Here is a 14,191-nt window from a genome sequence, read left to right as displayed (position 1 = left end):
ACCTCCTGAGAGCAAAAAAAGGGGAGATGAACTGCTGCAAATGTGCCAGGGCCTCCTCAGTGGCTCACAAAACAAGATGGTTTTTTTTTTGGGTGGTACTGGGGATTCAATTGAAAGCCATTACACAGAGCTATATTACCAGACCTTTTGAAATATTTATTTGTTTGTTTGTTTGTTTATTGGTACCAGGGATCGAACTCTGGACCTTGTGCCTTCAAGGCAGGCGTTGGAACCACTGAGCTAAATCCCTGGCCCCTGAAATATTTATTTTTGAAGCTGGGGATTTAGCTCAGTGGCACGGTACCTGCCTTGCAAGTGCAAGGTCCTGAGTTCAATCCCTGTTACCGCAAAAAAAAAAAATTATTTTTGAGACAGAGACTAGCTAAGGTCAGGCTAGGCATGACCTCCCATCCTCCTGCCTCATCCCTGAGGGTGGGATCACAGGTGTGAGCTACCTATTGCACCAGGGTTGACATGAGCTCTCAGGAGAGGCGGAGGCCTCACCGTCCCTACAGCCCCCTTTCCGCCCTGTCCTCCTGATGCGATGCTTTTAACGACTTAGGACAATGCTTCCTTCCCCATTTACTCGGGTATGGCCCAGGAACAACTGCTCACCGTATTGTGCCAGCAAGGAGGGGGTTAAAGGCATATAACCAGTCATTCATGTCCTTGTCATTGAGAGCCTGCAGAAGGACCCTTCGATGCTTTGTGGACACAGCGAAGGTGTTAGGTGTCTGGAAGAGACAGGCAGATGGGGCAGTCAGTGCAGGGAGTGAGTATTGGGCGCTGCCCTGCAATACCCACTGGGCCTCCAGCACAGCACACCGAAGAGCTCCGAGTCGGAAGGGACAGCACACACAGCACCGAGTGCCAAGACAGGGCGGGACTGACCTTCACCATAGCCTGCCGGTCCTCACTGTACTCCACCTGTGCCGTGGACAGGTTAATGATGCCACGTTCCACTGGGTCCTTGTCACTGTTGTAGATGAAGACGTAAGGGCGACGGACCACAACAAAATGCTTGGCCCAGCTGCTGGAAAGCGGCTCCTTGAAATGCAGGTATCCTTTCTTAGAGACCACTGAGCTACAAGGACAATAAGGGAAAAGAGAAGTTAGTTTCTCACAAAAAGAAAATGGTCAAGAGCCGAGGGCCATCCAGGTGCGTTCTCTGGGCAAGTCCTGGACCCAGCAAAACAGGAGAAGCATCGATTTGGCCTAGATTCCTATCTGCCAAGCAGTAGAGCAAGAGACTAAAAAATGCCACCACACACGCTGCACCAGCACTGGGCCAAACCTAGCTCAGTGCCTCAGCCTGGCCCAGCTGCACAAGACCACAGCAGAGTCGTACGAGAAGCTGGAAGCAAACTGCTGATGGTCGCTCATTTATGCGTGGCACCCTGTTCACTGTGGCACTCACCCTGGTCGGATTTCTTCAATATCTGGAACGAGATTGAGAAATTCATGTTTTCCTGCTCGGGCCAAATAGGGTGTCTCTACAGCTGGGATGATCTGAAACTGTTCAAATTCTGTGCAGGGACTGGAGGCCCGGGAATTGGCTTCTGGGGTCCTTTAAAGAGAGAGGGTGGAAGAGTGATGGTGAACCTTGTGGAGCTTTCAGTGATACAAACAGCCCTCCGCCACAGGCTCAGGGGAAGGGGTAACGAGAGTTTCAGGAAGGTCAGGCATCCGAGTAGAGGACGCATGGCCTCCCTGCAGCTCAGCTGAGGAGGAGTAACTGAACTCCACCCTCTCCTCCTCAGAAGCTACAACAGAGCGCTGATGAGCACTGAGCCACCTCTCTCTCTTCCAAGGGCCTTGTATTTCGAGGACTTCAGTGCCGGATATACAGGTTTCTTTTTAAGTCCCACGAAACCTGCGGCAGTGGTGCTCAAACTGTGGTCATGGACCCAGAGCAGCAGCTTCACCTGGAAGACGTCAGGGACTCAAATTCCTAAACTCCTAACTCAGATCTCCAGGATGGGAAGCTGGGTGGGGCGGCTTCACTCTGGCTGGTGGCCCTGGCCTCCCACGGTCACCCACGGGACAGCACTGAGCGCAGGCGACGCAGAGCCCAGGCTCCCCGAGGCTGCGCAGGCTCAACTGCACTGCACACCTGGCCCAGGCCTCGGACTGGCCACATGGGGAACAAAGTCCTCTCCTCTGTGTTGTTAGGGGCTTAGCTGAGCCCTAGCCCATCTTCCCACGCTTTATTGTCTCTATTTTTCTGTGACAGAGTTTCGCTTTGTAGTGAAGGCTGGCCTTGAACTTGCAGCAATCTTCCTGCCTCAGCCTCCTGAGTGCTGGGATTACAGGCATGCGGCCCATGCTCAGCTGCTTTATCAATTCTTGAACTGGGATGCATTTTATAATTAACAGTATGTTGTTTTTTCTTTCTTAGGGACATGTAAAATAGTATCTTGCAGCTGACAGACCGACATCTAATCAAATTGAGTGGGGCAGGGCCTGAGTGATGGCAAGGCCCTCACTGAGCTGCAGTGCTGAGGAAGCCACCCTGCCCTTCGGCTCCCACACCGCTTCCTCCCTGAGCCCACACTTACTTCTGATCCACAGAGTTGCTCCTGGAGTCGACCAGAGAGGGGCATGTGGAGGACGGGGTGAGGGTGGCACTGCTGAAACTGGACACGGAAGGGTCGCGTCCCATTGGAGAGATGTCAGACAACTGGAAGCAGAAGGAACAGCCTATGAGATGCAGCAGCAAAAGGCTGCGTGGCCACAGGGAGCTGGAACAGCCAGTGCCTCCCTTTCACCAGCTGGCTGCAAGGTCGCACAAGAACACCAGAGCTGGATGTGGGGGTCACACCTGCCATGTGGGTACTCGGGAGGCTGAGGCAGGAGGTTCACAAGTTTGAGGCCAGCCAGAGCTAGACATTAGGTTCAAGGCCAACCTCCACTACAGGGCAAGACCTGTCTCAAGAAACAAAACCAAAGCAGGCATGGGGGTGCACGCCTGTAATCCCAGCACTCGGGAGGCTGAGGCAGGAGGATCATTGCAAGTTCGAGGCCAGCCTGGGCTACATAGGGAGACTGTATCTCAAAAATCCAAAAAATAAGGGCCAGGATTTAGCTCAGTGGCCCGCATCTGCCTGGCAAGCGTAAGGTCCTGAGTTTGATTTCCGGTACTGAAAAAAAAAATCCAAAAGATAGAACAGAACAAAACAAAAACAAAAGAAAACAAGCCAAAAGCCCACATATAGAATGACTGTTGGCTGAGCATGGTGCAGATCTGTAAATGCAGCACTCTGTGAGGCTGAGGTAGGAGGATCACAGGTTTGAGCCCAGCTTGGGCAACTTAGTGAGACTCTGTCTCAAAATGAAAAATAAAAATACGGATGGGGATGTAGCTCAGTAAAGACCCTGGGTTCAATCCCTAGTATAGCCAAAAGTAAATAAATGAAAAGAAAATTCTAAAAAAATATAAGACATTTACAAAAGGAGCATTAAGGTATGTTATGGACATATGTTATCTCCTTATAATGAATATACTCATTCAAATATGTACCAATAAAAATTAAAATTAGAAAAAGAGGCAACCCTGGCTTCTTTTTTTTTTTTTTTTTTTTTGGTACTAGGGATTGAACTCGGGTCCTTATGCTTACGCAGCAGGCAGCAGAACCACTGAGCTAAATCCCCAGCCCAAGCCTGGCTTCTTACGTCGCTGCTGCCTTTTGGTATTAATTGAATACCCTTAAACACATACACACCGAGACCCTGCCATGTGGCAGACATTGCTCTAAGAGCAGTGTAAAGGCCTTGACCTCCTGGGGCTTACATCCCAGTGGAGAAGGCAAATAACAGACACTTCAGAAAGTACCAGGCAGTAACAGGTGCTAAGGCGAGGAACAAGATGGGAGGGCACAAAGTTCCGGGGAGGCCCCAGCCTGCGGTAGGGGTGCTTCACTCCAGGGCAATCTTGGGGAGAAAACTGGAAGTGACACAGGCAGCAGGCAGGCAAGAACAGGAGTGTTTGGGGGCACCAAAGAGGCTGGCTGAGGAGGACAGAGCGAAGGACACAGGAGTTCTCCAAAGGCACTGAGCTTGGTGCTACCGAGAGCCTGAGGACTTCCTGTGCCCTGTCTCTCTCTCACACACACTCTCACACATACACCCCCCCCCCCACAGAACATCCTCCTCCTCAGGTTCATGGAAGAGCCATGGTGTCCCCCCCTCATCTCCACCCCCAGTCTGCTCTGACTCTGCAAAGTTGGAGTGAAGCCCAGAGCAGTGTTAGTCTTCAAACAATTCTGTGTCCGGCTCAGGTCACTCACAAACTGTGCAACCCGAGGAACAGAGCCCTGGGCTGCAGGGGAGGAAGCATCACTCACGCTCCGGGCCACATCGAGGGTTGCAGCGCTCACCTTGCAGTCGCTGATGCTGCTGTGCACCTGGCTGAACTCCCGGTTGAAAGTGTGGGTGAGGAGCTGCAGGCACTGGAGAAAGAAGAGGAGGGGAAGCTGTGTAAATGGCTAGAACACATCAATGGCTAAGCTGTGTGCGGTGATGCAGGCCTGTGATCCCAGTTACTGTACTTGGGGGCTGAGGCAGGAGGACAACAAGTTCAAGGCCAGCCTGGACAACCTAGTGAGACCTTGTCTCAAAAAGAAAGAGCTAGGCACATAGATCAGTGACACAGAGTGCTCGCCTGAAAGGTGAGGTCCTGGTTTGGTCCCTAGTACCACAAAACAAGAAGAAGAAAAAAACTTTTAACGGCTAAATGGAGCCCTGCACTCAAAGCAGAGGGGAACTCTCACGCCGGAGCTCAGCGAGGGCCAGACTGCTCTAGAATCTGCCAAGCACATGGCCAGGTTAGAGACCTGACACCCGTACACCCAGAGACAGTGAGTGGGGCGAGAGGCTGCTCCATCTCCTCAGAGCTAGCTGGAATAGCCCTTAAAAAGTGTACAGCAAGGGAAAGCCGGTGCATGTCTGATAAAGACAACAAAATAAATGGATTTAAAACGCTGCTGCCAGCCTAGACAGTGAGCTACTGCAAACGTGGCACTGTTTAAGAACATTAACAGCATCCCTTTCACTCCGCTTTACTCTCTTAATAGCCGGCATGGAGAATTCTGGCCGGGACATTTTCTTCCACCAACTAGAAGACTATCAAGTTATGAAAACAAGACAAACACAAAAGCCCTGTCCCATTTTCGGCTAGCAGCTGTGCCCCTCTGCCTCCTCCCTCCACAGCCCAGTGCCCCTTCCTCTCCGCCCTTGCTGACAGCCCTCACCATTTCCCACTGATTACTGTATGAAGACTTCTCTCCTCCTCACAAGCTCACCCTTCTTCACTGTTGCCAGAGAAATTTTTCTAAAACAGATACTGTTTAAAATATTTCCAGTCCAACATGGTAGCACTCTTCTATAATCCCAGCACCCCAGGAGGCTGAGGCAGGCAGTCCGCAAGTCTGAGCTCGGCCTGGGCAACTCAGTGACTGGGTAAGACCCTGTCTCAAAAAACACAGCTCATCGTGAAGACTGTGGGCCCGATCCCCAGTACCACAAAAAGAAAAATCAAAAACCCCCCATCACTCCCCCAGGCCCCTGGAAACTCCAGTGCCATACGGGCCCCGCTCCACATCCAGTCCCTTTCCCATGTGAGCTCCCTCCTGAGAGACAGCCTCCGTGACCCACTCGTCTGCCTCAGGCTGAAGCTCCGGGCGGGACTCAGCCGCATCTCCTTCTCTCTGTGCGCATGAGCCCAGAAGAAGGGCTGCCCGCTAACGAGCCCAGGCCAGCCGTGCCCCGCCAGGAGGCCTTTCCCACCTTGGTGGCCAGCTCTTTCTCGCGATCCACCAGGCTCTCGATGTCTGCCGAGTCATACCCGCTGCTCTCGCTGGGGGTGATGGCGCTTTCGAAGGTGGTGGTTGAGATTTGAGAGGAGATGCTGGTGGAGGTGCTGAGGGTCCCACTGCTGAGGCTGGGGGACAATGAGTCACTCAGGGATTTGGGGATGCTGTCACCAAGTCTCTCACGCAGCAGCAGGAAGTGGCGCGTTTTCTCCACCTGAGAAGATAACACTATTGCTTTAGCAAACAAAAAAGCCTGTCTAGATCTTCTTTTTGTATTTTGAGACAGGGTTTTACTATATAGTTCAGGCTGGCCTTGAACTCACTATGTAGTCCAGGCTGACCTGGAACTCGTGGTGATGCTCCTGCCTCAGCCTTCCGAGTGGTGGGATCACAGGTGTGCGCCACCACGCCTGGCCATTTTACCATTTTAGAACCAGGCCAGCTGGTTCTAGATGTCCCCCAAAGCCCCATGTGCTCCTGGGCGGGGCTTTGGCTGCAGACTAGATCCTGGAGGCTTAGCGCGGACTTGCACCCGTTGTAGGTGCCGGGCGCGGTCCCAGCAGAGGAAGGTGTCTGACACTGCCCTCGCGGTGTGGAGGGAGGTGAGCCTCCTACCTCGTGCAGCAGCTCCAGCTTGTCCAGCTCCCACTGGTGCTCCAAGATGAGGCTGTCCCCGCGGGGCCGCCAGCCGGCCAGGTTTTCCTCACCACGCACATAGGCCGCTGATGTGTCCAGCACTCTCCTCCGCCGCCTCTGCATGCCTGGCACAAGAGGGCAGATTGGCTCTCCCCACACAAGACTCAACTCCAATCGCGGGTCAGGAGGATGACTAACCCTTCCATGTGGCACACTACGCCTGGGTCAAGACCCATGAGGTTTCGTTCAGTAATAAAAGTCCACTTTTCTCCCAGAGCAGCTCTCATGCGGTGCTGGCATCGAATCCATGGCCTGCCGCATGTTCAAGGAGTCTCCGCCACTGAGAGACACCTCCGGCCTGCTGCAGTTGCTTGGCACAGGGTCTCCCACTCACTCACTCAGCTGCCCAGGTTAGCCTTCAACTTGCAATGCCCTGCCTCAGCCTCCTGAGTGCTAGAATTATAGCCCTGTGCCAGTGGACTGAACTGTGATTGGAGAAAACCCTAATGGTACTGTTACAGGAAAATACAGATATCAAAGAGTCTGTACACTATGATCCCAAATACTTAAAAACATGCCCCTATGGGGAGGGGGAGGGAGTGTGCACACACATATCCAGCAGCGCAGGGATTGGGAGATGACGGATGGCTTCAGTCCTTATCATTTCCCATTTTAAAAAATGTTATACTACTTTAAAAAAAAAGGAAAGGAATGAAAAAGAAAAAAATTTGTAAATGTTACACTATTTTTACATAGGAAGTACATGAATTTATATTAATTTTTTAAATTCCTGGGGCCGGGGATTTAGCTCAGTGGTTCTGCCACCTGCCTTGAAAGTGCAAGGTCCTGAGTTTGATCCCCGGTACACCCCCCCCCCCCCCGGCAAAACCCCAAAGCAAAACAACAACAACAAATTCCTCAAGAAACTATATGGAGAGCAGGGCATGGTGGCACATGCCTATAATCCTAGCACTCGGGAGGCGGAGGCAGGAAGATCAACAAACTTTTAACGCCAGCCTGGGCTACATAGTGAGACCCGCCTCAAAAGAAAAAAAAAAAAAATACACACACACACACACACACACACACACACACACTATCTGGATATTAAAATGAGCTGCTATTGGGACTTGGATTCCAACTCAAAGTCTTTATCTAAATCTTACCTGTGGCCCTGACTTCTGTCCTGTAAAGGCCTCTAAACCCACTCTAACTGCTGGGTTAGGGTGTGGCTCTGCGGTACAGTGCCTGCCTAGCATGCATGAGGCCCGAGGCTCAATCTGCAGCACCCCATTAACAAACAAACAAATAAAAATAAAATACTACAACCTCATCAATCAAATGCTTTTTCACAAACCCTATGTGGTGCTGCCTACATCCCCTTGGAAACTCACGTGGAACGCGACCGTCACTGTGATGTCTAAATGGGTGTCGCGCTGTTATCTTGGGTGAGGAGGGGGTTCTGTTGTCCCCACCCCTGTGAGCCTCTGATCCTGCAGGCCTGGGTCTGGGCTAAGAACCCAACTTTCTTGTTCTGTTCTTTGGTGGCGTGGGGGATTGAGCACCAGCATGTGCCCTGAGACAGAGCACTGCCACCAGGCTGGAACTGGACTTTCTGACAGCCTCCCACAGAAGCTGATGCAGTTGCTCAGTAACGTTTAACTGCCAAGTTGCCTTTGGGCTGAGGTGGGGAGGGAAGCGGTAAGTTTTCCAAGCCAAATTTATTCTAATTCACTCAGATTTTTAAATACTATTTCATAGCCCGTGTTTGATATAATTTTTATAACCATGTTATACAACATACAACAAACAGTGCTGCAGTTTTACCACTATCACCACAAAGGGGGTTTTTAAAAATACACATGATAAGAGTCGGGGATTTAGCTCAGTGGTTCCCCTGCCTGCCGCGCAAGTGCAAGGTCCCCAGTTGGATCCCCGGTACCAAAAATAAACAAACAAACAAAATACACGTGATTTCTAACAGGTTTTATCTCCATCCTACCAGTTTTGTTGTACTCTATTTAAAACACATGCCAAGATAAGTGTCACCTCCAGGCTCCAAGGACTTACCTGGGCTACCTGTGTCTGCCATTTTGCATAAGCTGAGTTCATAAATCCCAGTGACTCGATTCCTATTTGAAAATAAAGTAAAACAACTGCTTAATTCTGATAATGCAGAACAGGAAAGCCTCAGTCATCTGGTTAAAACTGTCTCCTCTGCAGGGGCTGCAACCCACCCCCAAATATAATGATGCACATTTCTTATCAGTCACCGTCCTTTTCTATCTGTTTTTTTTTTTTTTTGTACCAGGGATCGAACTCAGGATCTTGCACTTGCGAGGCAGGCAGTGGAACCACTGAGCTACAACCCCAGCCCCTATTCAAGTTTAAGTCGTAGGTCTTTTCCAGGCAGGAGCTTGTTTCTCTCTGAGTAACAGGACGGTAAACTAGAACTTTTTTTTGAAGCAAAACACTTATTGGTACATTTTAAATATATAATGATAACACTCATCATAGGGAATTTGTACCTGTACATGATATATCTTGCTGCTTCTTTTTTCTCCCAACCTCCGCTTATGTACAAAAACTTTATTTACATTTCTTCCTTCGCTTTTCTTTTTTCCCTAGTTCCTTCTTTCCTTTCTCCCTCCCCCTCCCTTGTTCCCCTTCTCATTTGAACATTCTCTTCCCATTTCCCAATATTTATTGTATATTTTAGTTCTTATTTCCACTTCCAGTTTCTCACACCAGAGAAACAATGTGGTATTTAAACATGTGTGTCTGGTTTATCTCACTTAAAGAGTATGGTCTCAAAGTGCATCCATTTAGCTAAAAGTGTCTCAGGCTTATTCTTCTTTATGGCAGAGTAGTACTCCATTGTATAAAAAAATCTGTATCTGGGCTGTGGGTGTGGCTTGGTGGTAGAGTGCTTGGCCAGCATGCAAAACACTCTGGATTTGAAGCCCAGAAACCGCCCCTCCACAAAATCCACACCTTTATCAGTTTTTTTTTCAGTAATGGGGATCAAACTCAGGACCTTGTGGTTTCCAGGCAGATGCAGCACCACCGAGCTATATCCTGGGCCCCTTCTTTAACAATTCTAAACTAGAATATTTGCAACACAAATATGAGAACTAAAAACTTGTTTTTTCTTCCTATAAGAAAGAAGAAATGAGGGACAAAAGTGACTGGAACGAAGTGGGGTAAACAGCTCTGACGACTATGAGTAGGAAGTGGTACTGAATCTTTTATTGTATTATAGTAAGAATCATGCTTCTTTTATTCTTTAAGCTGGGTGGTGATATACAAATATTCACTCTATTGCTCGTGACCTACTTTTATATACATTTTATTCTTTTTTGTTTTTTTCCAGTCCTGGGGCCTGAATCAGAGCCTTCACACTGAGCTGTATCCCTAACTCTCTTCTTAGTTGTTTTTTTTTTCTGGTACCAGGGATGGAACTCAGGACCTTGTGCTTGTGAGGCAGGTGTGGTGCTACTGAGCTACATCACCCGTCTTCTTAATTTTTTTGAGACAAAGTCTAAGTTGCTAAGTTGCCCAGGCATGGCTCAAACTTGCAACCCTTGTGCCTCAGTGTCCCAGTACGCTGGGATTACAGGTGTGCACCCCCCAAGCTTATTTTGATATACTCTATGTCCCTGCAAAAGTGCTTTGGAAGTGTTCACAATGTAGTATTTTTCCCTGCTTAATTAACTCACCCACCCACCAACATTTTATTCATGCCACGTGTTAGTCTCTGACTGCAGGTACCCATTTCCCAGGTGGTTTGTGAGCTGTACAGTAACTGCGAACAGCAAGTGGGGGTTCTGTTATAGGGCACCCATGAACTGGAAGGAAACTTGTCCCATGAACTTACGAGTCTGGTGACTTGGAGTAGCCACTGCCAAAGAGGCTGCGCAGAGAGCGTGGCGGCGAGATCTTGGCGTCTCGGGAATAGAAGACCATGCACACGTCCTTGGTGATGACCGCAGGCTGGATGCAGTGGTCCAGCTGGAAGCAGAGCGGTGCTGAGTGAGCACAGGCAGGGCTGTGAACTGCCATCTGGAGAGCCACGGCTCTGCCAGTCTCCGCAGCAACCCAACAGTAAAAAGGGCAAGGCCAGGTGCTCTGGCTGGTGCCTGCGTTTATTCTGAGGTTAAATACTGCCATCACCCCTGCTGGTACGGGGGAAGCCCTAGGCACAGAGAGCTTGTCCAAGGACACAGGCAGGAGACGGCAGCATGGGGATTTGAACTCAGGCTGTTTTCAGGATCTGTGCTATTAAACTACTACTAGGCTCTGTCACAACCATGAAAATGAGGTGAAGCTTTTCTTGTTTTTTCTTTCTTTTTTTATTTGTGGTATTGGGGATTGAACCCAGGACCTTTGCACTGAAACATATATAAATAATTTTGAGACAGCATCTAAGTTGTCCAAGCTGGCCTCAAACATGGCATTCTTCTGCCTCAGCCTCCAGAGCGCTGGGATTGCAGGTGTGCACCACCACAAGCAGCCTGTAAAGTTTTCTAAAGTCATTCATTCATAAAGAATGGTGGCTGGGCTACTAAGGTCTACACCATCATAAAAATTGTCATCTGTTGATTAAATACAGGCCAGAAACAGAATCTAGTATCATCCCAACAGTCAGCAAGCAGAATAAAAGAAACAACGGGGCGCAGGAAGAGAAGAGGAAGAGCAAGTGGGCTCTTGGCCACTGCTTCCTCTGTGGAAGCTCTGCATGTCCTCACCTCCAGGTAGGCGGACAGGGTCATGTAGATCTTCTCTCCGTAGGGCGTCACTCGGTTCAGGAGAAGGGAGTTATGGAGGGAGCTGTCCCACACGGCCTCGAAACGGTAGAAGGTTCTGGGATTGGAGAGAGGACGGGCTGACCGGGCAGCAGCCATGACCGAGCCCAAGCCGCTCCTGTCAGGGATCAACTGTGCTCTCACGCGCAGTGCGCTAACAGAGGGAGCCCTTATCTTGGAGCAAACGGGAGGGACACTTAGCTGTGCTCACTTTTTTCTTTTGGACCATGCCTAGGAATATAAAAACAGTGAGCAATCGGAGGGACTAAGCTGAGAAGGATGAGCGAGACTGGACATATCTGAGAGAAGACAGACAGAGAGAGCGGCCCGTCCGTCAGTGACGATGCAGGAGGAAACACCTGCTGTTCACAGCGCAGCCTCCACAGCCCCAGAGCTGCGCTCAACACTCCCCAAGGCCTCAGGACATCACACTCGCATCTGAGAGGCCAACAGGTTGGAGAATGTAAGTGTACAGAGCTTTATTTTGAAAGAAGAACAAGAGCTGATGGGTGTTGCGGTAAAAGAGAAGGACTTTTAACACCACAGCCAATCGGCTACCATTTGTTAGTTTTCAAAAGAGCCATCTGAAAAGTCAATTTAGAGTCAAGAAAGAACCAAAAGCTAATTTGGTAGACACCACAAACCAACTTTTTCAGTTGTTCTAGAATCATTCTCCCTCCAGGCCTGGCCAGGCCCAGTCCACCTGGCCGGCAGAGCACAGCTCGCTCCTCCGCACCCGGTCCCTCCTCTCCTCACGCCTGCCCAGGTGGCTGCAGCCTCACCAACAGGGCCTTCACTAGATTCCTGCGACAACCGGCACAGGGGTTCTTTGTCCCGACACACCCACGCCTCTTCCTCCAGACGTGATGAGCAGAGAAGACGGCGCACATCTGAAAGTCAACCCCTCGACCAGGCCTCAGCCTCCGGGAGCTACATGAGGTATGGTCACTCACTTCATAGCTGCTTCTTACTGCGTCCTCTCCTGCTACATGGTTCTTTCTTGACTGTCTAGCTTTGAGGCAGCAAGTGTGGGTTGAGAGAACTCTACAGAGACACCGGAGAAACACAGAGGCAATAACAAGGCTAAGGCACAGTTGCCATAGGCTCCAACAGCAATGGATGTGACGGACAACGGGAGCCTCTCCATGGCTCCTGGGCTCAACAAAAACCCTTCACACAACCACAAAGTCCTGTTTAAATCCAATCTTAGTTTTTTTGTTCATTTGTTTTGGGGTTTTTTTCTTTTTTTTGAGACAGTGTCTTGCAATGTAGTTCAGGCTGGCTTTGGACTCACTATGTAGCCCAGGCTGGCCTGACCTTTCAGCAATCCTCCTGCCTCAGCCTCCTGAGTACTGGGACTACAGGGCATGCACTACCTCGCCCGGGTACTTGTTTCTGCCAGTAAAATTTTAATGGTAGGCTAAGTGAAAACTGAACCTAAAAACAGAAGTGTACATAACTTCCCTACACAAGTTTAGATCACTGCCTCAGTTGGAAGAGTCAAGAGTCATAAAAGGCTGAGTGTGGTGGTGCACACCTATAATTCCAGCACTTGGGAAGCTGAGGCAGGAGGACTGCCTTGAGTTCAAGGCTAGCCTGGACTACATAGCAAAACCCTGTTTAAAAAAAAAAAGAATAGAAACAAGGAAATTTTAACATCACTAAATTCTTTCTGTACTGGAAAAAAGAGTTTCTTTTTGTTTCATTTCGGAGTTGTGGCAACTGTCTCTGCAGGAATACCCACTTATGTGGCAGTTCTTGAGAAGAGCTTTAAGAAACGGACCGATGAAAGCGAGGTTAGTAACAGCGCTGAGTCCTGACACCTGCTCTCCTCCTGAGGGGTCAGAAAATCACCTCTGCGCCACAACCAACGGCAGCATCGAGGAGAGAGGTGTGAGGGGACTGAAGTACACTGCATGCTCACTTGGTGCTATTAACTGTGAATTAAGAATGAATTTCTTATGTTAGGGTCACATCTGTGGGCCTCTATTCTTTTACTGTGGCACTGGGGATCAGCTCACAGGTGCCAAGCAAGTGTTGCACCCCAGCTGCACCCCAGCCCTGCAGCACCCTCCTGCACCCACTGGGAGCACCTGTGACGTGAGCCAGCTGGGACCCAGACGGAGCTACAAACTCCTCGTCCTGAGAGCAGCAGTCAAATCACATCCCAGGCTGGACTGTCACATCTTGCTTCTCAGCTTGCTTCCCGTGAATGAGAGAGAGAGAGAGAAAGAGAGACACGGGGGAAAGCCAGGACTGTTTCTATTCCAAAAGAACAAAACAAATAAGACTCATGTTTAAAAATATGTGAGACATTTCTTCTCAAAGACTCAGCTGCGCACACAGCCAGACTGGTCTCCACACCTCCCAGGAGAAAACAAGGAAGAAAGCGAGCAGTTCTGCAAGGCCACAGAACAATAAATCTTCCATATGTTTGAGAGAGGACAGGCAAGAGAGAAGGGGAGAATAAAGTCTGAGAGTCCAGGAAAGGGGGGGTAGAAAGTTCTACTTTGTAATGTAGAAGAGGAAAACCTGAATAGGCAAAAGAACAGAATGGCCAAGTTGAGTAAATGGAATGAGAAATAATTGAGAGCTCTAAAAATCATTTATGTTATATGCTAAAGTGTATAATGTAAGAAAAGTTCAGAGCACAAAGATCAGTTTTAGGGTCCAGGGTACAGTCTTGCTGTGTGCTAGGTCCAGCTTAGGTCCACAAGGAGAATAGGCCCCTACACTGAAAGGGCAATCAAAGCCACACAGACAAAAACATTCTGACAAACCAGACTCTCTACGTGCAAAAAAGCAAACACCAGGGCTGCGGATTTAGCTCAGTGGTTCCAGCACCTACCTTGAAAGCGCAAGGTCCCGAGTTTGATCCCCCGGTACCAAAAAAAAAAAACAAAACCAAAAAACTAAAAAAGCAAACACCTAGGAATATCC

At 49.5% G+C, this 14,191-nt stretch overlaps 1 protein-coding gene across 16 annotated transcripts in view; it reads right to left on the bottom strand.

Annotated features, from left to right (window-relative positions):
• Positions 1–14,191, bottom strand: part of Kif1b (kinesin family member 1B) — a 145,295-nt gene that overhangs the window by 3,852 nt on the left and 127,252 nt on the right. For all 16 annotated transcript variants that reach the window (XM_004863617.3, XM_004863616.3, XM_021243464.2 and 13 more), the window contains 10 exons: positions 11,195–11,309; positions 10,324–10,457; positions 8,517–8,578; positions 6,426–6,571; positions 5,785–6,024; positions 4,377–4,448; positions 2,559–2,680; positions 1,418–1,567; positions 892–1,084; positions 616–734 (listed from right to left, as the gene is read on the bottom strand). In XM_004863617.3, coding sequence (XP_004863674.2) covers positions 616–734; positions 892–1,084; positions 1,418–1,567; positions 2,559–2,680; positions 4,377–4,448; positions 5,785–6,024; positions 6,426–6,571; positions 8,517–8,578; positions 10,324–10,457; positions 11,195–11,309 — 1,353 coding nt within the window. The remainder of the gene's footprint in view (positions 1–615; positions 735–891; positions 1,085–1,417; positions 1,568–2,558; positions 2,681–4,376; positions 4,449–5,784; positions 6,025–6,425; positions 6,572–8,516; positions 8,579–10,323; positions 10,458–11,194; positions 11,310–14,191) is intronic.

The sequence above is a fragment of the Heterocephalus glaber genome, unplaced genomic scaffold (genome assembly GCF_053883595.1).
Source record: "Heterocephalus glaber isolate CG9 unplaced genomic scaffold, H.glaber_assembly_v1.0 deba00001447, whole genome shotgun sequence".
Lineage (NCBI taxonomy): Eukaryota > Metazoa > Chordata > Mammalia > Rodentia > Bathyergidae > Heterocephalus > Heterocephalus glaber.
This window is presented reverse-complemented; position numbering and strand designations above follow the sequence as displayed.